The sequence below is a fragment of the Spea bombifrons genome, chromosome 6 (assembly GCF_027358695.1).
Source record: "Spea bombifrons isolate aSpeBom1 chromosome 6, aSpeBom1.2.pri, whole genome shotgun sequence".
In the NCBI taxonomy this organism is placed as follows: domain Eukaryota; kingdom Metazoa; phylum Chordata; class Amphibia; order Anura; family Pelobatidae; genus Spea; species Spea bombifrons.
In genome coordinates this window covers 27,928,893-27,952,877 of record NC_071092.1, presented here as the reverse complement: position 1 = coordinate 27,952,877, position 23,985 = coordinate 27,928,893, and the positions used below count along the sequence as shown (strand labels likewise).

At 37.9% G+C, this 23,985-nt stretch overlaps 1 protein-coding gene across 1 annotated transcript; it reads right to left on the bottom strand.

Moving 5' to 3' along the window:
- Nucleotides 1-1,500: 1,500 nt before the first annotated feature.
- Nucleotides 1,501-22,616, bottom strand: KIF14 (kinesin family member 14). The gene is made up of 30 exons (XM_053469437.1): nt 22,147-22,616; nt 19,251-20,259; nt 18,438-18,692; nt 16,511-16,598; nt 16,169-16,267; nt 15,560-15,612; nt 15,199-15,229; nt 14,900-15,007; nt 14,368-14,484; nt 13,446-13,564; nt 13,015-13,187; nt 12,252-12,399; nt 11,889-11,952; nt 11,614-11,798; nt 11,410-11,512; nt 10,769-10,929; nt 10,520-10,667; nt 10,035-10,187; nt 9,559-9,685; nt 8,851-8,944; nt 8,342-8,480; nt 7,996-8,096; nt 7,360-7,448; nt 6,608-6,853; nt 5,577-5,761; nt 5,145-5,303; nt 4,575-4,697; nt 3,969-4,037; nt 2,910-3,033; nt 1,501-2,645 (listed from the first exon to the last, which is right to left on the bottom strand). Exons 2-30 carry the CDS (start codon nt 20,114-20,116, stop codon nt 2,389-2,391), a joined length of 4,584 nt encoding a protein of 1,527 aa, XP_053325412.1. The 5' UTR covers nt 20,117-20,259; nt 22,147-22,616; the 3' UTR covers nt 1,501-2,388.
- Nucleotides 22,617-23,985: the final 1,369 nt, after the last annotated feature.

The following is a 23,985-nucleotide window of genomic DNA, read 5'->3' as shown; positions in this document are numbered from 1 at the left end:
ACTAAATTACTGAAACAGTAAAACAAAAAGTCAGTCCACAAAGCATTTAAAACAAGTTTAGCCAAATAAAACAGCACAAGGCTGGAACACACTGTGGGCACAAGCTGGATTTAAGATGGCTGACGCACAATGAGTTGATCAGGGACAGATTAAGAGCATCACGGGCCTGGAGCTGAGTATTTTGGTGGCCATGTTATGGAAATAAATAAAATAGACAGAATTTTAACTCATCGGCATCGATGCGTACCGGATAAAGATGACATCAGTGCTCGGCCAATAATATCGTTTAGAATCTTATGTGATGGGACCGGGAGTAATCAATACACTAAAACAGTCATCATACACGGGATGCCTGAAACCACAATTTACCACCACTAATCCTTTTTAATAAAATATGCAGAATGAAAGAGTAAATAACACAAAACCCTTACTTTTCCTCTCACTGATTTCTAAAAATTGACTAAAAATTCAGGAAGGTGTTTTATCTGTGAATAAGTAAAAATTTAATAGTTCAATTTATTCCTGCACAGGCTCTGCCCCACCGACACCCAAACACACACACCAGGACAGGCTCTGCCCCACCGACACCCAAACACACACACACACCAGGACAGGCTCTGCCCCACCGACACCCAAACACAAACACCAGGACAGGCTCTGCCCCGCCGACACCCAAACACACACACCAGGACAGGCTCACCAAACACCGACACCCAAACACACACCAGGACAGACTCTGCCAAACAAGAGGCCATGTCCCCAAGGACCCTAAAATAACAAAAAAAAACAGAAGACTATGAGCTCCTTCCTGGTAAGGAACAAAACACTGAAGGGGTAAGAGGAGAGGGACAAGGTTTTTATCTGCCCTGCATTTTGTAGTCATAGCTGACAGGCATCATAAGCATTGGATGCATTTTGATTTTTCAACTTTTCTTTATGCTTTTTTAGCAAAAAAGATAGGCATAAAACAGCATAGGAGATGAAACAAGAGTAAATAAATGATATGGCGGAAACCTATCATGCAAAATAATAAAGTAAAATTAATTCTGATTACAGTGACATGTAGCACAGAGTAAAAGGTTCAATTTGATGAGTATTTCAGTATTTGGTTTTGTGTACAGAGGGGAACTCATTTCAGATTTAAATGTTGAAAGGCATTAAAATACCAAAAATGTTAAAATATTGTTATTTATAAAGTCATGAGTTTAAAAACCAGTAAAGGTGTGCAAATGTGTTCCCATCCTGGAAATTACATACATAGACATAACCTTTATCTTTATACATCTACACATGTAGCCAGGAATGTGGTAGCCCAAGCCCAAAAATCCTAAACTACATTCAGCACTAAAATATCTTGCAACTGGACAGCATCAGAATACAGTAACCTAGATGTGGCGGGTGGTCCAATAAAGACAAAAGATTTTTCATAAAAGTAACACTAGTGACAACCACAGTAGTTCTACTTCTTATTGGCTACTGATAAATTTCGAGGCAGGAATGTGCAAGTTTATGAATCTTTATATCAAAGCAATAAGATAACATTTTAAATATATTTTCTGTGGCAGAACAAATACATAAAAGATCAAATCACAAGCAATCCACAAAAATACACAACATATTTTTTGCAAACTGACACTTATTTTTTTCTTTCAAAATTATTCAACATTTATGGCTGTGTTTGGGTGCATGTGACAAAAAATCACGATTGTGTCTTTGCACCAAGTATAAAAATATTGGTTCCTATACTTTAAATATTTGTGTATGTGCTCATGCAATAACGTGGACTAGTAAACAGTGTACACAAATTAAAAAATATTGTAATAGAGGACCGGCAAAATAATAAGTACCATGCTTTAATCTTTCTGTAATCATGATCTTACAGCACATGGTACACAAGCATAAACAAATTAGCAGTATAAATTACAAAAACAATTTGTTTTGGTGCTTTTTTTTTTTTTTTAATGTGGGTTAATTAATATCCCTTTGTGAACCAGACTTTTAATACTGGGTGTGTCGTAAACAAAAGATGCCCAGATGTGTCCTTCACATCTGTATTTCAACAGCAGTCATACAGCCATTTAAGCTGAGATGTGGTCTTAATAGGTTCTAAAGAACAAGATCTAGTAGCCAACTTATGTTTATCATATTTTGCTTGGCTGATAGAAGAATGTTGGAATAAAACATGAGATTTTCTATAAATAATTTCTTTGAAATTCTACAGTCAAGGCAAAAAAGGTCTTTTCCTATACATGTATATACAACACACATACAATTTTTACAAAGTGACATCTTGATTGAACCGATTTGTACTGAGCTGCACTTTCATTCTTATGCTGAATGGCTCCATGTCAATGTTCACTTATTTTCACATACACAATACATATTATTTTACACCCACTGAATAGCAGTAGGTGAAAAAGCACTTTGATTGAGCTTGTTTAAACTCTGAACTTGTCTCACTTCACAACAAGGCCTGTTCTCCTTGTTCCCAGCAACAGCAAGTGCTAAAGACGAGGAGAGAGTTTTCAACTCAGCGAGAGAAATAGCTTGAGGAGACAAGGGTAGAAGGTTCTTATTGATCTTAGATGCAGAGGATGCAATGTCTTCTAGTGATGTGATGAGCTGGGAGGTGTCAACAACTGTGCCTGTGATAATTGAATAACAAATATTAGATATGGAAATACATCTTCAATTGATTACTACAAAAATAGCAACAACAATAAAACGTAACAAAGTTCTTGTTGAAGTAAGGGCAGCTTTACCCAGTTAGGGCTGAATAATATGAAATGACACTAAATTATCAAATAGACCGGTCAATCAAAAAACCAAGAGGTGCCAATAGTTACACTATTACACGTTAACACAAGGCACTGGTTACAGAGAGAAAGTAACGTTAGATATGTTATTACCTTCTAACAGAGAAACTGTGGTGAGACTTAACCGTTCCAAACCAGCTTGTAGGTTCAGTAGATCTCGTGATAAATTGCTTGGCACACAGAACGCCAAATCTCTCAGAAGCATGTCCAAGTCCAGCTATAGAAAGATAGATAATGAGATAACGGTAAGAAGAAGCTTAAAACGAAAGAGAAGCATCTATGGTGTTCCTATTCCAATATTGTGAGAAACTGTTGTAAAAACTGTTTTTGTTCAAAAGCCATGTTTTATTATCAGTGCATAGTAAGGGCGAAGATTGATGGGTAAATATTGAGGAGGGGCCGAAAAAAAAAAAGAATTCAACATTTGCCCAGTATTTTGCAGCCAAATAATTAAAAGGTGAGAAGCAAGCAGTATTCGTGATAAACATTCCATCCTCCTTCCTTACACCAGATTTGTCCTTTTTCCCCAACTCTTAGATTTATTTAGAGTACTGAACGGTAAAATGTAAGTTACTGCATGTAAAAGGTTAAATGTACACTTCAGTATCCCAGGGATACTTATTTAATAAGTATTTTCATATGTATTGTCTAAAGTAATTTTTTTTTTTTGAAATGTACCTTGGGGAGAAGCTGCAGAGCTTCAGCCAAAAAACATATCCTGCACTGAAACTAGCTGGGGGTGGGCAAATGCATATGAGGCATTTTTTTGCTAAATCTCCCCATACACTTGGAAGGGGGCACCAGATAAATATTAAGGTACCTCTCAGTTATCATATGCATTAAGATGAATTTGTTGGCTGGAACATCCCTTTAAAATAAGCAATATACATATACTGAAAAGCTACTAAGCAGCCACTCCTGACCTACGTGTATCACAACCATATGTTATTAGCCAGACATGTTGCTTGCTATAAAATTGCTTTAACAGTCAGTTGATAATTGCTGATGGTGGGATGTTTCAGTTGTCATGGAGCCATCTAATCCACCACACTATCTGAGATCAAGAACTAAATTTGAATTAACATACATCTGGTTTTATTAAAACCAGGGGGGGAATGTACACGAGGAAAGTGGTAAGATGGTGTAACATACCTTCTTAAAATGTGTTAGACTGTTTTGTAGCAGGACAGCTAATGCAAGAGAACTCTTCTTAAGTTCAGTGATAGTCTAGAAAAAAAGGAAAATAAATTGGACCAGTTAATGGTTAGTTCTGTTATGGCCTAGAGCTGTAGTGACTTAAGATTTTGTTTAGCATTTGTTTTTATAGGAAATAACACAATCAAATGAGAGTTCACTGGATTACCACAGCCTTCCCTGAATAATAAGAAGCAGATGAAAGTTCCTGAAGCTTAAACATTGTTAAAATGTTAACGGTGAAGCCCTCTACATTGCGGGGGACTCAATAACTTGCTCTATCGACAGAATTATAGTGATAAATTAAATCATACAGATGATCAGGGTTGAAAATATGATTGAGGGGAAGTTGCTCATCCAGACAGGTAAATTCCTAGGCCAACAAACAAAACACAATATAAACATTTAAAAGTGTTAATTTTCCCCACCCCATGGGATCTTTCTTCATGAAGATCATATATTTTAAAATGCTGTTAATTGTTAAGTAGCAAGGTTTACGTAAGGTGGACCTTACTCTTTGACCTACAGTCTGTTATACTGCAAGGTTTCAGTTCCAAGATTTACCTCATCGTGAGATCTGCATCTCTGGATGCCTATTTGCATGTCGTTCATGGTCTTCATACCAGCATCAATAAGGTTTTCCAGCCCCATTCGCATACCATCGCAAAGTACACGGCAATAGGATCTCTGGAACACAAACAGGTCAGTGAAAGTGCTAAACTATGTGTTCAAAGCTATTTAGCCCCTGCGCTGGTCTGGAGTGCATGCCAACTGGCTATAAAAGCTACCATTAATTGCTTCTCCCAAATCACAAATTCCTGTACATTAAACGTTAGGCTGGAAAATGCTACAAAACAAGTCACATAAACGCATAAGAGAGAACACGGAGATGCTCCCTGATGGTCTGATGGCCACAGTAAAGAAAGAAAAGCTGGCTTTTGGAAAATAATTCTTTATACCAGGGGTCGAAAGAACTCTGGGTTCTGGGTCGCCATGCTGACAAGAAATCACTTCCTGGTGCGCAAGGGTTTTACAGGACAAGGGGTTAGCACAGGTCAGGGCTGCAAATCCGGAATCTGCCAGGGGCACAACATACCTCTGTGCCTTAGCATTTAATGCAGACACGTTTCGTACCTGGAGACAGGGATTCTTTTTAGACTCATCATCTGAAAAGTGTAATTCGGTATCCGTCAGTGCAGCTAGGTGTCCAATGTTCTGCAGTATTTGCTCTGCTGCTTGACTTGCCTTGTCTCTCGCTTCCGTAACCATGGATGAAATATCAGAGCAGCATCCCTGTAATGTTAACAGAACATACGTGAGGTAGTAGACCATTAAGCAAGTGTACAAATATATATATAAAAAAAAATTGCTTAGCATTTTTAAGAATGGATTTTAATGTACAGTGCTTGCAATGTACTCATTGTGCTACAGGCAATCTAAACTGTTATAAAACCAAGTCACTGTGTCTCCTATTCACAAGGGACAGGGATTGAAAGGGCATGCTCTGATACAAGTATTGCTAAAACTTCTGACAACTTTAAAAGTTCAGCCACTTTTGGCATTCACCTGTAGAAGTAGCTGTAGGTAACCTCCGAGCTTCCGGATATATACTCCCAAGTTATCCGCAGGCTTCGCATTTTTCTTGCTGTCTGGAAAATGATCTAACCAATGTTTGGATATGACCACCAGCTGCTGAAAGGCAGATGCCAGCTGGACACTGTGAGTCTGGGCATCACGATTAACCAGAAATGCTGGAAATGACATTACATGATTAATAACGTGCTTGTACTAACATAAAAATTACCAAAGTCAGTGTTAGAATGGCTGCATATAATCGATGGTTTCAATAGAAATTTAAATTTTTGTGACTGCAACTTAGAATATTGACAAAGCTGCCCAAACGACTCTCGCACACATTCTCTACAGAAATGTTTACTTTGCAGCTTTCGTATTTGTATGAACTATGTAGCCCTGTACACTATGCCAAATTACAATCTCAGTACCTATAAAATAATTGTCAGCAGGGACACATAATTCAATCTCACCATAACGTCAATATTCCCCATCTATGAATACATCATACTATGGGTTACCCAAGTAAGGAATCAAAATACAATCAGGTCAACATTGTCACGCACCAAAACTAAATGAACAACTTGTACCCACTGCCATGGATACAGTTTCTTGTCTACACCAGAATTTTGCTTGGCGTTTGTTAAATATTTGCATAATATTTTTTTAGATCGTTTAAATAACTAAAATGCAATTTATTTATTTTAAATTATATAAATTATATACTGTATCAACACTGCATAAGCAGATCATGTCAAGGAAATTTCCTCCAGTTGCTATGATCTATCAATGGAGCCTGCATGGGAATCCTATTAGAATCTCATGTAGAAGTATAGCAGGTTTCCTGTGCTTTGTGTGAATTGGTTTAGCAACTTGTACATATACCTCTTGTGTAAAGCATGTGAGGTTTTGTACTTGGTTCTCCCAGCTATTATGTACCCGTTATAGGCATGTGCATGGTAAATTAACGATATAGATATCAAAATACTAGATAGCAAATTAGACAGGACAGAGAAACATCTTACATGTGTCTGAGCTGTCTGCATCCTGCTGCTCAGAAGCCTGAGAGAGAGCGCAGACCCCGGCACATATCGTGCATACGCAACGGATCAGACTGTCTGCCATGTTGCTTTCATCAGCATGACTTTGTCCCAGGAAATCCAAAGAAGATCCGATCAAATCCTTACAGATCCCAGGCAGGTGGGAGTCTGGGGTGTTTGAGCAGACACTGTTAGATTTGCTTAAAAAACTGCTGGATTTGTTCATTAGCCCTACAAGTAAAATGAAGCGAGGATTAGACACAATAGCAAACATTTAATAGAAGGAAAATTCTCATATAAACTATTTAAAAAGATTTAGACAAAAGAGAAAAGAAAGAAAGAAAAACAAGTACAGGCTGCCTGTATGGTTGTTAAATGGTACACCCCTACCCGATTCAGAATCCCTGCTACGCACAGATTAAGAAATACAGATAAAACGTGGCATACATTTTATGAGTCTGGTTACGGACTAGCTTTGGGAGCTCTATTCCTTTAAGAACAGCTCTGATACCATTTCAGTTCCTGTTGCCAATGTATTTAATTCAGATAGCCATACATTGGTAGGTGAGATCACATCATCATCATCAGTCACTAAGCATAGATCTTAATATTTTTAACTATGATTACATCTTTCCAAAGCACTAACTCAATTCTAGATTATGGTAACTGAAGAATATGACTCAAGTTTCAAACCTTGTTTTAAATGAGAGTAGCCACCTAATAGTTGACAGAATTACCTGATTTATAGCCAGACTGTAAGCTTTGAATAGGGTGAACTCTGATTTCATATAGACACCCAGAAATCCTCTTGTTCTTCATCAGGCTTCTGCAAGAAATATGATACATTCATTATAGTGGCCATTTGAAAAAAAATATTCTTCTCACCCTAGCAACCAATAAATTAGAAAATGTAATTGGTTCCTCTGGTAACAAGACAGAACTGCTGTTTACACATAATCCAAAATTTCACTAAACAACCAAGCTATTCTGCTCAGTTGCAGAAAAGAGCCAACATTTTCATAAAGGCATACAGGGTACTGCGTTTAATACAAGATTTCTTAGTTAGTAGATGTACTGTACATTAGATAAAACTTGGAGGCTGTCATTTTTGTCTGCCATATTATATTTGAGTGACTTTCCTGAGCCAATTTGTTAATGAAGACTAAGGAATTCTATTGTTTACTGTAGACAGTATGATGAGTGTTTGTCTAGTAGACTGATCTAAGATAATAGAGCTAGAATATATACACAGTATTACAATGAAGCTGTCAAAGAATGTTATATGTAGAAGGTAGAATTATTTACAGCAGTAAAATATAATATTATAACAAGATACTAGTAATAAAAAAGGGATAGTTGGAGTTCTCCTTTACCTTCGTCTGGAGAAGTTGGATACTGTAGAGTTTGACAGGTCAGGCTCCCATTCATCTCCAGGATCATAAAACAAATCATCATCCTTGGTGCCTCCACTATTCTGCAGATATGGAACAAATCAAAGCTCTAAGTAAGTCTCAATGGTATTTTCAATGACAATTTAGCATTAGCCCTCAGAAATCCATCATGGGATACTAAGGGACAGGTTCTATAGAGACATGTAGTTCCTGAATAATAATAAATAAATAAATGAATAATAATTGTTTTAAAATAATATCAATTGGGGTTCCATCTAGTGAGTTTTTCCATTTCCACATATTTAAATTTCATCATGAATTGACCTACTTCATCTAATTCTTTCATTGCAGCAAATTTGTCTTCAAACTTCTCCAAACTCCAAAAAGTTACAATTCCCAGCTTGGTGTTCCTGACCTTTATCTGCACTGGATTTCCAGATACATTTTCCTTATCAGTTATATCATGCCTGAAATAATGAAATGACATTTAATATACTTATATAATTCCTTCAGTATACGTCATAGGGTTTCCTTCCAAAGAGCTGACATCACCCAAACAGCCCTTTGGTATTCATTTTTTGACTTGGATAATCACGAGTTTTAAAGGGCCTACTAGGCATTCCTTGCAGTACAACAGACATGCATTAAACATTTTAGATGGAACTTCTCAATTTCCAAGACTACGAGCAACCCTGGCAAATTCCGTATAAAGCTAGTAAAGAGAATGCGGGGTAAATATATGTCAGGACTCTCCTACACAATCCATTTATTATGGTACATTCTGCTTTTTATGCAAATGCATTTTCTTTTATGCCGCACATTATTGTTATTGGTTACCTGCTAAAAGTTGTATTTTTTTTAAGATTGCTGCTGATTTTGTTTGCCTCCTGAATCATCACTGAAAGCTTCATTGAATTCCAGGTGGGACTACCTATGAAACAGTTTAGAAACTACCGTCAATACATGCCAAAAACCTCAGAAAATACATACTTGTACTACTATGTTATCAACTTTGCTACTCCTTGCTACCCCTAATATGCACTGATCATTAACCACAGAATGCACAATGCTAAACACCGACATTTTTATGTAGGATAATTACCATGTTTCAATGACTTATGGTTTTTATTGGGTTGATACAAGGTGGAATGAGCAGAGCCAGAGGATTCTTAGATGTTTTTATGAAATGCGGGTAGTGCTTTGGCTCTAATCTAACATACAGTACTTATTTTGTACACATCTATTCCCCATCTACCACGGTCACTGGGGCTACAGGCCTAAATAATCTTACCAACTAAAGTTGTTCATAATTACTTAAATGGACTATAAGGGAATGGTTTGTTTCAGTACCAATCAAGAGTAACTTCAACTAAAAGAGTGGAAATTGGCTCAGAAACAAGAGTAAAAAGTCAATCTATTATTAATAACTTGTTTGTTTTTATTGAGCCTGACAGATGGCTTTCCCAAATACTGAATAATTAAACATGTATGCGTAAAATAGCTGTGAATTTTCCAAATTAATTGGTTGCGTGTATACAAAATTACCAGCCATACTCCGCCCCCGATTGTTTTTTTCTTGTAGAAGCGTTTGCACTTCACTGGCAATTTTTTGTTTTTCAGCCTCCAGAGCTTCAAGGATCTTAGCATGGCGAATCTTGTGGTCCTCAAGTGCCTGCGCATACAGAGAAGTATATTGTGTATTTTAGAAGTGGGAAGCATTTCTTTCTTCTAAGACATTTGACACAACAAGGTCCTGCTTCTCCTTTACTTGACAAGGCATTCTGGACCTTCTACACAGCTCTTCTGGATAATATAGCAGATATTGCATAAAATGTTGAAAGCACGTTACCAAGTATGCCATCTTGTAAATAAAAAACATTTAGGCAAACAAAGGTCCCAGTTGTTTACAGTTTCCAATCAGTTAATGCAACTGGCTACCTTATCAATTACCACTCATGTATGGTCAGAAGTACCACAAGTTAAATTTGTTAAAAGAAGATAACTTTAAAAAAATACCTTACCTGTCGAGTAGTAAGCGCCTCCATTTCCAGCCGTCTTTTGTTCATTTGGACTTCCTGCTGAAGATGCATTTTCACCACTTCGAGCTCCTGGATACGACTGGCTGCTTCCTGAGTGTTTACTTCATGTAGTTGTTTCCGTCGACTCTCTTCTTTCTGTTTGGGAAATGTGGCAAAAAGCAAACAAATATAAAATACTGATAACATATTTCTATACACATGCGAATGGGCATACAAGGAAACAAGTGAGATTATCGACTGAAGACACAAGACAGAACAAATTCCAGATCTTCATGTTTTAGTTCCTGCTGGGGCAGAACTATATTGTTCATATTCATAGTAGCAAGGAACTTGGAAATATATAAATGTTCAACTAAACCTGTAGCTTATGCTTAACTTTGTTTATACACAGTTTAAAAGGCTGGAGACAGACTGTTGACATCTCAGAGACAAAAGTGAAGGTGAAATGCTGCAATTTACAAACGCACCAGTTCAGCTTCTAGTGCTTTGATCCGGTCTTCATATGCCGTCTTCTGGGAATTGAGTTCTTGCTGGGCCATCTCCTTTGCGATCTGGATTCCTCTCATCATTTCTTCTTTGGCCGTTAGCCGTGCTTCTTCAATTTCTTCTTCCAGTCTGGACAACAGAGGTGAAATGTGTTACGCGAGAAAGCTCCACTTAAACCAGATCCAAAAGGTATCTGTTAAGTAAGTTTGTAACTAAGAGTTATTACTCACTTTGATCGCTGTGCTGTGAGCAACTCGTTTTTGGCAAATTCATAGTCTTTAGGTCCTTCAGAAGGCAAAGTAGAAGCTCGAAGTGGTGTTCTTAACCTCTGAACCTCAACAGGATGATTAAATCGAAAGTAATGATCCCCTCCTAGGATCACACGATCACCCTGTATAAGAATATCTAATTAAGTAGCAATACATTTATATATATTTTTTTTTTTTACACAAGGAAGGTGACAGAAATTTGTCCCTTCTCACAGGACTCATAAGTCAAATAACTTGCTCTTCTGAATTCACAAATGCTTAAAATTAATAGCAAAATAGACAAAATATTTAATTTTTTTTAAAAAACCTTAGAATTTGATTTTCTTATTCCACAATATTTATGGCAGAATCCAATATTCTAACAAAACCTTTTAGAAAGTTAGATGAAGTGATCAAAAAATGGTGTCTAAACAAAAAGCCCTTCTGAAAAAAAAACCAATATATAAACGTGTGGGTCCAATAAATAAATAAATAATAAAGAGAAGAAAATGACAGCTAAATACAAGCCCCACAAAATATTTAAAGTGTTATTTTATTTTGGTTATTTAGATATAACAGTCTCTCCTATTCTAATAAACAGGATAAATGTATTTGAAACTTACATGATGTAAAACAGTTGTCTCTGAAATCTGGTTCCCATTAACATAGGTCTTGGCATCTGCAGAAGGTGCTATACTAACAGTATTACCTATGTTTGTAATCACACTGTAAAAACATAAAACAATGTCACTTATTATCAGACTTTTAAATCTCTAACATTAACACACAGTATAAGGCCTTACAGTCGGTTTGTGCCTGTAACTTACCAATGATCTTCTGCTATGAGAGCCCCAGATAGCTGGATGTCATGGTTTGATCCTGCAGTATATTTGCCCACCGTCGTCCGACCTTCTTTTATCATGTAAAGCAACATCTCTGAGAGCTGCGGGTCTTCATTGAGGTTAACAAGGTTTGGCAGTCTGTTATCCATCTTGAATGTAATCCCTGCTTTCTACACAGGAGTTTAAAAAGCTGTATTTATTATAGATATGCATTTTTTACATCATACCGTTAAGGGAATTGTTTCATTAAACCAACATACCTGGAGCTCCTTCATCTCCGTCTTCTTCCTCTGTTCGGCTTGCTCAAGTTTGTCCTTCCATGCCCTTGTTTAAACAAATAAAAACTTTTAATATTGGCCACATATCTATTTCTAAATATCTCACTATAAAAAAAGCTTGCAGTATTTGGTCTGCAGTGCAACCTGTATGTCTGGTTACCTTCATAGAATAATTAAATATAGACTTCATAAGTCTCCAAAGTTCATAGACTGCAAGATTGTTAATGATGCAAATGTATCAATATTCTTTGATCAAGTCCTGAAACCGATCACATAAAAACTTTGCGGAGCCATGGGCTACATCCCAGTTCCACGATGCATGACTTTTATTGATACTGTGCTCACCTCTGCAACTCGGACATCTCCTTCTCTTGCTGGCTCAGTTTAAGCTTTAAAGTTGTTATTTCCTGATGACAATGTCTGTATTTCTCAGAATCGGTGTTTTTGGCAGATAGTTGTGATGCCTTCAGTTTCTCAATCTCCAATTTCAGTTCTTTTTAAGAAGAAAAATATGTGCATTAATATTTGTATATTAATTGACAGCTTAAAGCTTCAGAAATTCTTGGAAAGGTGAACAATAAAACGTAAATACCCCTAATGTTTCTATAAATTTAAACTATGGAAAGTATCATTTTTACCTTAGTTTTCTCAATAAAAAAAATCAGTTACGTTTACGAGATCGATAAAGACAATTTATAGGGATAAACACAAACTCTTATAAACAATTTGTCACAGTTATTGTATATTTGATAATACAAATTTAAATAGTCAAATAATACATTTAAACTCGACATCATTTCTGAAAACAAAACTTCATGCCTGCAGCTTACTCAACACAAAAGATCATAACGTACATAAGGTAAAAATTTTGTATACCCCTTTGATCTATGCATCTAAGGAAAAAAAAATGATTTACTGAAATAGGATTGCATACACACAGGTAACACAGGTCAAAGATCTAACAACAACTACAACATTAACAACAAATAAATGATCTTACACTTGACTATTGTGTTTGGGGCATCAGTAATGGTAAAATAAAATACAGTTGGCAGCCGTGCTGGATGAAACGCTGTGCCGCCTCCAAGCAGTCTCAACCATTTCTTACCTCTAATCAGTTTGGCATTCACGTCCTCATTGACCTTGGCGATGTTAATGATGAGGCGAGCTTGTCTAGCATACCGTAGAGTGCTCAAGGTCTCCTCAATATGACTTAAAGCTGGACTGATTGTGGCTATCATTGCAGTTTTGGAGTTTCCTCCAAGACTATCCTTCAGCAACCTTTGAGAATACAAATGCTTAACAATTAATTTGGGATCAATTTATTGTAACACTATTAAAATAAATACACACGTTACAAACAAATAGATTCAATTGGCGGTTATTAAAATAAATAAAATCAGTACCCCCTGTTCTCACTGGAGGAGAGTTCTTGATGACTATCTGGATTATTTTTATAGTAAGATCTTATTTTTCCTGAAAAAAGTGAATTCGTGCTTACTTACTTTAGTGTCTATGCAATATTTTCCAAACACTTACCAAGTGAGGACAGATTCCCTGTATGGAATAAACACTTTCTTCCGTGCCTGTGAGCTTTCAGAAAGAGCCGATATCACTTTGCCCAATGTAAGGAGAGATTTATTTATACTCACTCCCTCCTGTGTGCATAAGAAGGTTAGTCAAGATGAAAAAAATCTCTTTGTTACAATATGCATTAAACGCAGTCCGAGTCACATACAGTGAAACAATCACAACCTTCTAGACATCGATGGCACCTCGGCTACAATCTAATCCCCTTCCTGTACAGTGAACAGAACACCAAAGATACATTTATAGGGCTCTGTGTCTCCAAACAGGGATTCCCAATAGACACAGTAAAGTCGCTTTCTGACTTTATTAATGTTTTTGTGTATATAAACAATTTTAAGTTAAAATCTCGTGCTATAGCAGTAGCATGGTATACAGACCTTTATACTGTACAAGTCTTTCAGTGTACGAATAAGAAATGCTTGGGATTAGCCAAGTAATAGCTAAAGAAAAGTGTTTTGAGGGACAGCTATGTTATGACCTATAGGATATTACAATTATAATAGTATATGAGTAAAATTGAGTAATTGCATATAAAAGTTACACAGAAAAGTGATATGCAATTTCTTTACTTTGATCAATGGTGTGAAAAAAGAATGCACATGTCTCCAACACACATTTGGATATTTACAGGGTAGGCCAGATTTTAATAACAAAGAATGATCTAGCCTCTGAATTGAATTTCACAGCATACATAACAATCAAGCTTAATAATTAACATAAAAGCACACAATCAAATTCATCGTACGACAAAATATTTTTCACCAGATACAGGTCATCAACACAAAATGAAAACATACAGAGGACATGTTTTGATCCTGCTCAACCTGAAAGAGGGCATGCAGAGAAATACTTTGTCATAAAATATTCCCACCTTGAGCCTCTCTCCACTAGTTTGCGCGGTTGCACATCTCTCACTTCCTGCGAGGTCTACTAGATTAATCCGACTGGTGACTCGATGGTCATGTTCTTCTCCTTCCACATACTCCGTCTACAGAGAAGATTATATTTTACAAACTCAGCACCTTTAAAATATTTAGCGCCTTACACTTAACATAGTGACAGATTGTAGCTGCCCTTCAGTCCATTACTTTTTTTTACTGCACCAAAAGACCTACACCCCAAACAGATTATCTTCACTATAAAAACAGAATTCCTTTAGTAATATATATATATTATATACACATACATACACCGGTATATATTATTTAACAAATGCATTGAACATTACAGCACGCATCATTAGTGTAATGTCCTTGATGGACCTCAAGAGCAAACATGGTCATCAAATAATTTTGCATTATGTTCTGTAGCCCTGTTCTTAGGACCAGGTTTATACAGATATAATCTATCAACGGATTACATGAAATTAGACAGTCCAGACAGTAAGCAGATGCAAGACTTACCTTGGTTTGAGTCATGATGAGAGTGAACACAGAGTGAGATCGAGAGCTTTTGTCATTCATTCCTGTAGCAGCTGTGGCTCTCTGCTTATTCCCCAACTCCAACCAACTCTACGGTACAAACAGGAATTTCAGCCCTTTCTATAACTTTCCCTTGTATGTAAAAGGTGTAGAAAGAGGAAAGAAAACAAAGATAGAGCATAGGGAGCAGTAAAGGGAATGATATGATGGATGGACACAAGATAGCAGAGAGAAGCAAATGAGGACACAGGATACATGTAAGGGAGTGAAATGTCCTTTACCTGAACATCTTGAAAAGAAGATACTACATTTCTAAAAAGAAAACATATGAAGAATAGAAAATTAACTTTCTTCCTGAGGGAATATTTTTAATTTAGTAAATAAATACAAGAATTGTATGAGAAATTGCTATACATCAATATATATCACAAACAGTAATTTAAACATGCCCCCAATAATCAGAAAAAGAAAATTACATTTATTGTAGGGTAAGCCAACCAGCAGAATTGCCAGTCATGATAGGCACCCTCTGGCTTTCCAGCTCATGTGGTGTATAAGTGTCACAATTCCTGGTGAGGCCTTTGGCCCACAGTTGCTGGAATGCCATAAATCACTGCAAGCAGCCATCGAGTTATGACTTACGTTGAGAGTTCTTCCACATAAGGTCCTAGGAGTGGATGTTCTCGGACCCTGAGCTGGCAAAAAAAAAAACAAAGTGAATATGTTTAAAGGGAATTCGTAGACAGTGGAGATTTTCACCATATGCTGTGCCCTTCAGATAATACGAATGCAAACATCTCCCTAAGTCTCTAGTTATGTCTACATGTCTCATAAACAAATGCATGGTATGCCAAATGCACTGTTATGGTTACGGTATGGTCTGGGCATGTTTAGTGCTACTCAAGGACCACCAGCTTGGGAGGTAAAGATCCTGCCCCTCTTGCAGGCTTCCAACCGAGTTGGAAGACGACTCAGGTCATTGTGGCTCGTCATTACACTTTAGCACAGGTCTCGTTTGGACCCAGCTTTTGGTTTTTCCCTGAAACATGGAGCAGGTGTAAAACTCTGACATATGCAAATTACAACCTGGTGCTATGTATAAAGTTATAGAGTCAGCAGTCATAAGCAGATGAGGCAACCCATGTATATGACCATATATCTCACCTCCCATTTTTCTGCCAAGAATTCCTAACACTAACACTCTCTGGAAGCTTTGTATAAAGTTTGTATAAAAAATTCAGTCATTCATACCGGCTGCTTTTTCTGCCCATTGTCTGCTTTAAAAACCAGCAAGTCGTGTATCTTCTCATTGTAAACTTCAAAGTAGCTCATCTCCAGATGAAAGGAAATCTACAGAAGGTATAGATTCATAGTGAGTAACATTTTAGGTAAAGTAACACATACATGTTGGTTCTTCTTACATATTGTACAATATTGAAGCCCACAAAATGTTCCCTTTTGGATAAATAACTGAACGTTACCCCATGGTGACAATAACATCTTAGCCTCTTTAACAGTCCTCTGTGTGCACCCAAGATACCAATTGTGTGCACTGGTAAAAGGTATACAGGGAGAAAAGCTCTGTGGTGGTACCTTCTGCTTCAGCGTTTTCTGTATGCGAGAAAAAAGATCAGAGCAAAATCTTGGGATAATCCCCGGTTCTTCATCAAAGCCCATCATGCTAAAACACAGGAGATCCGCAATTAGTCATGAAAATATAAAAACAAAGTGTGAAAGTTTTTTGATCGATGCCCAGAACATCTATATGAGGCCTGTGACGGCTCTGGGGAGGAGCTCATGCTCTTCCTGTCTGTTTAGCTAGGTGTTGTGGCCATAATTCCTGCAGCATCTGTACCAAGTGGCTTCCCAAGGCCTCGTTGGTTGACACAGAAACCTCACCTTCAGCTTACAGCAATATTTTATCAAAGAAATCTATCAAAGTGCCATTTTTGTAGTAATTTACCATTAACATTGACTGAACACTTGCTTGATTTTTTTTACAATTTTGTAGTTTTTAGTTTGAAAAACAGTCAAAAAAATATTAAACGCTTACTGGAGACCATATCAACATTTATACTTCAAACAGAACAAACTAAAGCAATAGATGCTGCTGATAGACATCAATCTATTTGATTCCAGTTACAAAGCATAAATCAACCGTACGTCAACATATGGTGCCATACGTTTTCATATAAGTGAAAGTGAATTTATTTTATTTAATATATTACATGGTGGGTTATGAATAAGAAGAGAGTCAACGGCATGTATAAGTGACCGTTTTTGTGATGCTACGCCGGGCACGAATCTAGCTCCTAATGGGTCCTAAGCAGCCCAGGAATTCTGTCTATTATTGCCCCCAATGTCTGTACTCAAGCCATGATATCCAAGAACTATGGCCCCCTTTGCGGCCCTTTTTGCTTGGATTTGCATACCAGTCTAGTCATTCCCGATTAATTTTATCCTGCGACCTGTTCACTATTTAGTAGCACCATATTCTTATAGAGCTATCGATAAAAAGAGGTCGTAATTTAAAGCCAGTGGGTCAGAGGCTCAGACATGTCAGGAAGTTTTACTTTACCGAGAGGGTGGAAGATAAACAGAACAGCCCCCCAGCAGAAACGGTAGAGGACTCTAAAAGTGGGGAAATTTAAACATGAACAGGATAGGTATAAAGCTATCTTCAATCTAAGGTTAGACCAAAAATCAAAGTCTGAGTATCTACATCAGGAAAAGTGGACAGATTAGATGGGCTGAATGGGTCTTGTCTGCAGTCAAGCTATGTTTTAGAGCTAGACAAGGTGCAAAGGAGGGCCATGGGATTAGTAAGGGGTTTGGAAGATCTAAGTTACGAAGATAGACTAAAAAGGTTTCATCTACATATGCTAGAAAAACGGCATTTTAGAGGTGATATAACAGTGTATACATTTGTTCAGGGCCAATATAAAGAGCTCTCCATGAACAGAAATGTACAAAGAACAAAAGGTCATCCTCTGAGACTGGAAGAGTCAAGATTTTATACACAACAAAGGAAGGGATTCTTTATAATAAGGGCAAGAAAACGGTATGGAATTCACTGCCAAGGGATGTGGTGCTATCAAATACAATGAATGCCTTCAAAAAGGATCTTTCAATTTATTTTTGAAAATCAGAACATACAGGGCTATAAATGATAGAATAAGACACCATAGAGCTTCTTGATCCAATGAGAAATCTGATTATCTTTTGGAGTCTTAATTGGGGTTTTTTGTTTATCCTTTCTGCTTTTGATCCAGAAGAAGGCAGATAGAAGGGTTGAACTTGATAGACTTAGGTCTTTTTTCCAACCTACAGCAAGGGAGTGTAAACATACGTGCGGCAGGCACATGGGTATCCCTAATCTAAAGGACCAAGGACCGATTAAGGTTTGAGTCTTTAACGCAGCAAAAACAGGCTGGATGGTTCCCACCTGCAGTCAAATTCCATGTTTATATATGTTACAATTCATGTGCATTTAACATCTATACCAAAATATCATACATACGTGTAGGACTTTCCTGACCCTGTCTGGCCGTAAGCAAACAGACAGGTGTTGTATCCCAGGATAGACCATTCTAACAAAGGCACAGCCAGTTTCTCAAACACCATTTTTTGATCAGCGTAGCTAGGGTGGGACTTGTCAAAAGACCAAAAGGAGAAGTCATAATGGAAGTTGTGGTTCTGCTTGGAGTCTGGGTGGAGTACAGATGTCTCTTGTCCATTCATAAATACAACTTGAGCAGATTTCTCAGTTATTTCCCTGGAAAGGTACATAAAAATGACATATGTTATCTATTTACCTAAGCAGCCTCTGACTTGAAGCTGTAATACAATGATCAGGGAAGCCATCATTGGGTACAGCCAGTACAGGTGTATGGGGCCCAGCCACTGGAGGGAGTTGGGGATCTCCACAGTGTCACACTTGTGTAGCCCTATCCCCACCTTGAACTCCGAGCATCTTTTCAAGGTAGATCATTTAAACATGGAACAGGTCTATTTCTTAACAAAGAGGGCACTTTGGAGGATTAACATGATGAATTGTGGGTCTGGACCTTTTAGATGATTCCTTTACGGCTCTAGCAATAATGTTTATCAGTACTGGTGCTGTTCCTCAAAAGAAAAGAATCACAAGTTGTTATTTTATTTTCCTAAATTACTTTTTACAATTGTTTCACAAAACCTGACTCGCTAGCATTTAAGCAAATAACAGAATAAATCACAGAAACCGCCCATAATTTCCATATGAATCATGTGTACTGAGTAGCGGCTACTAACTCATCATGGTGATAACCCCAGAAAAAAACAACATTTCACTCACCTATTACTGAAAGGTCGGGTTCGGACAGCCACAGTTACTGCACAATTTTCCTCTTTTAGGGGATCATCCTGTAAGCTGGGAGGAAAACTGTTTGTCTCATCCTTCACAGAAAGAGAATTAGAGGGAAGGGTGGCATCTTCTGTTTTTGTCTCACCTAAAGTACTGAACACTTTCCTATGAGCACCAGACAAAGTAGATCCTGGACGTTTGGGTGTTACCACAGGGTGTCTGTTATCCCGTGTTGATGCTGACCTGACCAGCCCTGGAGTACCACTCCTTGGTGTTCTCTGTCGATCCAAGCTTCCATTTTGTGTCCCTGGAGTCTTCACATCTTGTCCCACCTTTTTTGGACAGTTTACTCTATCAATCTTCTTTGCTCCTGTCAATCCCTTTATGTGTTGCAATCTACTGACGTCTTCAGATCCACCAACATCCAGAGGTTTTCCATTGTTTACTAAAGATTTAGCCTGAGGTGGATTGCTACCAGCAACTTCAAAACCTTTCACTTTAGCTTCAAGTTTGTAGCCTCTGCACAATTCATTGCCGATAACGCTTCCAGTGGTGGCTGGCAAGCCAAATTTTCTTTCCATAGAGTGCTTCACACCATCTTCTGAACTGTTCTTAGCATTCGATGCAGTTCCAATCCTTCTCTGTAAAGTTAAGCGCTTTTCAGTTCCATCCGGTTGACTGATATTCTTGTCCACGTCCTTTTCAACATTGGGGGACTGCTTGATAATGGTCTCTCGTCTTTGCAGTGTTAGTTTACACTCTGTCTTTTGCATGGCTGCGTTATTTTTACATGCCGACACCACATAGGTTCGGTTGATAGCTCTGGGTTTGTTAAGGGTAAAAGCTTTCTGTGACATTTCTCTCTGACAGCCTCTATTAATATGCAGGTAATGTACAGTGTACTCTTGGTTACCGGGATATCACAATTTGAAACTAGTCTTCATTTCCATTAAAAACACTGAGGAATATCAGCACCTTCCACAAACATCATGATCACAACCTATTAAGAGGAAAATAATTACCAAAGCATACGTCACAACAATCAATAATAAAAGTGTTTTCAAAATATACCTTATCTTTTTCTTAACAGAATTATGGGGATTATAGATTGTTACTAAAAAAAAAAAAAAAAAAATCAATAACTGTGGCAAATTTTACAAGAACCTCAAAACAGTTACAAAACTGATACATATTATAACAAAAAGAAAAACAGCCAGGACACTCTACAGTGTATTTTCTAGGGCGACCCGCGACTAAAATTAAATTATTGTGCCAATAAGTATTTTGGCACAAATAGTTATTTCTAGTTATGAGGTCAGGAAGGTGTGAGATATATATATATATATAGATATAGATATATATATATATATATATCTATATATATATCTATATCTATATATATATATCACAGCTTATACACACACATACAAATATACACAACCATTCAAAAGTTTAGGGACACTTAGAAATGTGCTCTCCAGCGTGGTAAGGCGGATGCCCCGAGGAGCCCAGTGGGGGTCACATAATGCACGTTATGTGACCCCACTGGGCTCCTCAAAGCACCTGCAGGAAAGCATAGAGTTCCGGATTCGCAATGTTAGAATATAGGCAGCGGTGTGTCAGGTCTCCACGAGGTGAGAGGGGGTTAGTGTATGTGTATACTGTAGAGTCAGTGTGTATATGTATAGCTGACTGGATGGGCCTAATGGTTCTTATCTGCCGTCACTTTCTATAGTGCTGGAGTCAGTGTGTGTGTGTGTGTGTGTGTGTGTGTGTGTGTATAATGTACTGATAGCCAGTGGCCTGGCAGGTCTACACCGGGTGAGAGGGTGAGGGAGGAGTAGTGTATACTGTAGTGACAGAATCAATATGTCTACTGTATTGTGGCTCCATGTGTGCATAGTGTTAGAGCGTGTATTTTTATATATGAATAGTGTTGGCCGGTGAATGTGTGAGTGTATGTTGTTCGATAGTGTGTGCATTTGCATAAGATTGTAGTGTTAGCGTGTATGGAGTAACGGAATGGCATTAGCATGAGTGTGTATGTCAGCATATAGTGTTAGCATGTGTGTAAATGAGCATAGAATGTTAGTGTGTGTATCTTACTATAAGGTGTTAGTGTTTGTGAAAATAAGATGTTAGCGTGCGTAAGTGTCCCAGGCACCAGGGCACCATGGCCACTATAAATCACTTCCAGGAGCCCGGGAAGCTGCCCCCCCAATTGGTTACAGGGGATGCTGAGGTGATGGGACCCTCAGATATAGAGGCAATATCAGGGCAGCTTGCATGCAGCTCAGACAAGTCACCAAGAGTTAAGAGGGAGGGCAGTGTATGTGTGTGTACAATTACATATTTATAAGCACTAACATATTCAGATGCTCAGCATATGAGAGTTTAAACAGGTCCAGATATATGCCACAATAAATACATATTGGCATGAATATAGTTTAATATGAAACCTTTAACATCGTACACTGACACAGTTACTCTTATACCATATACAAAAACCCAACACAGTTTAACACCGTACACTGACACACCCCAAAAACACACCTGAAAACTGTACTTTGACACTCCATAGTCTTGTTTTGTACATTAACACATATGCATTCATTAACACTGTACACTGACACACAAATTCATTGTAGCACCATACTGACACTCCCCTGACACATAGTCTAACACTGTACACAGACATATTCTGTATACTGTAGCCCCCACACACGTTTTAACCCTGTACAATGACACGCATAGTCATACACACACTCATTTTAACTCATTATTTAAATAAATAAAAATAATGTTATATATAAAACAAACTTCATAAAATAAAAAAAGGCTAAACCAAACCCCCAGAAACAGCACACAATAAAAGAAACAAACTTACTAGCAAGCACAGGCACCAAAAAGGCAAAAGTCTTCAAAGAAATCAACAATAGAAAAAAGAGCAAGCAAAGGCTCCGTTTGAAAGTACAAAAAATGGCGCCTAGAGACCTAAACAAAACTACCAATCAGAAACGAGCTATGCAATGATTTCACTCGTTACTAGGAAACTAAGGGAAAATAGTGCCAGAAATAAAGATGGCGCCAGGAGCAACCAGGAAGTGCAACCAGAAACGCTACCAGGGACCAGAAGAGGGACGTGCAGAGCGTGCTTACCTTACGGTAAGTAAGCAATGCTCCACCCCAATCGCCAGGAGGCGAGGTGGGATCCCTTAGGAGACTCGTTACCATAGGAGCTGTGAGTTCAGGGCTTCCAGGGAGTTGGCTGACAGGTTGAAAATCACCTGTCAGACTGAGAAGACAGGAAAAAGACTGATTGGTTGAGATTTGTCTTTTTTCAGTTTTCCTGTCCTATCAGCTGAGAGGGAGGAGCTTCCCATTTGTCGTGCTGCCACAACAGCCAGGTAAAATTATAGCACAGCCAGCCACACACACCCTGCATACACACAAATGATACCCTAAATTCACATTTGTTAGATGTGGTCTGATGCCAGCCTTTTGCTTTTTCTAACTTTTTCTTGCTTTTTTTCTTTTGTGGATTACAACTCACATGACCCTCAGTCAGCGGCGACTCTAGAAACAATATATAGGGGGGGCATTCATAATTTCCAAAAGTAATGTGCTATGGAATTATACTTTTGTTATTGGGCTAAAATAATACTTGGTCATTCAACATGGGAAGCCTGAAGCCACAACTGAGTGCGACTAATCCTTGAAATAAATATTATAACAATAAATAACTTTTCCACTAAATGATTTCAGGGCCTTGAACGTTTTGTCCCCTGAAGTCACTACAACTTCAGGAGGGCATTTTATCTCTGGATAAGTATAAATTAAATATGTCCTATTGTAAGGATATAAACAGATGACCAAACACACACACCAACACAGGCTCTGTCACACCGACACCCAGACACACACATCAGGACAGACTCTGCCACACCGACAACCAAACACACACACACCAGGACAGGCTCTGTCACACCGGCACCTAAACACACACCCTAGGACAGGCTCTGCCACACTGACAACTGAACACACACACCAGGACAGGCTCTGCCACACCAACACCGATACACACACACCGGAGGACAGGCTCTGCTACACTGATAACCAAAAACACACAAACAGCATGACACAATCTATGTCACAGACATCTAAATCAGGATGGATTTTTCACACTGCATTGTCGTTTATACCCCCCTTAGCGTTTTTGCCCCTTGTGTATTGATGCCCCTGCTGCCCATATATATTAATATTAGCCCCAGTTGCCGATAGCAGATATAGATCAACACATTAACACACAAACCAAGCTTTACATGTATAGATCAACTGATATTTACTTGTGATCTCAGCACTGAAGGTATATATCAAATAAACAGAATCAGACATACAAATCCTGTATTTGCAGGTATACAATAATAATATATGAAACGTAGCATCGCAGGTATAGATCAAATAAATACATGGAAACAGCATTGCAGGTATTAATCAGCTGAATAAGACATACAAACACTGTATTTGCAGGTATACATAAATAATGTATGGAAATATATAGATATGGCTCTACAGAATAACACAAAAACCCAGCTTTGCAGGTATAGATCAATTGGAATTCATATAAAAACACGGCATTAAAAGGTATATTTAAAACCCGCAGAATTACAGGCATAGATCACAGGTTGCGTCCACACTGCCCACACAGCAATCACAATCCTATCAT

What these genes read in the sequence shown, in the direction of transcription:
- KIF14 (XM_053469437.1), bottom strand. Translation starts at nt 20,116, where the DNA reads ATGTCACAGAAAGCTTTTACCCTTAACAAACCCAGAGCTATCAACCGA. An exon ending in TGCAGACAGCTCAGACACAT is followed by an intron (nt 5,762 to 6,607) that starts GTAAGATGTTTC and finishes TGTCATTTCCAG; the next exon opens with CATTTCTGGTTAATCGTGAT. An exon ending in ACCTACAGCTACTTCTACAG is followed by an intron (nt 5,304 to 5,576) that starts GTGAATGCCAAA and finishes TTAACATTACAG; the next exon opens with GGATGCTGCTCTGATATTTC.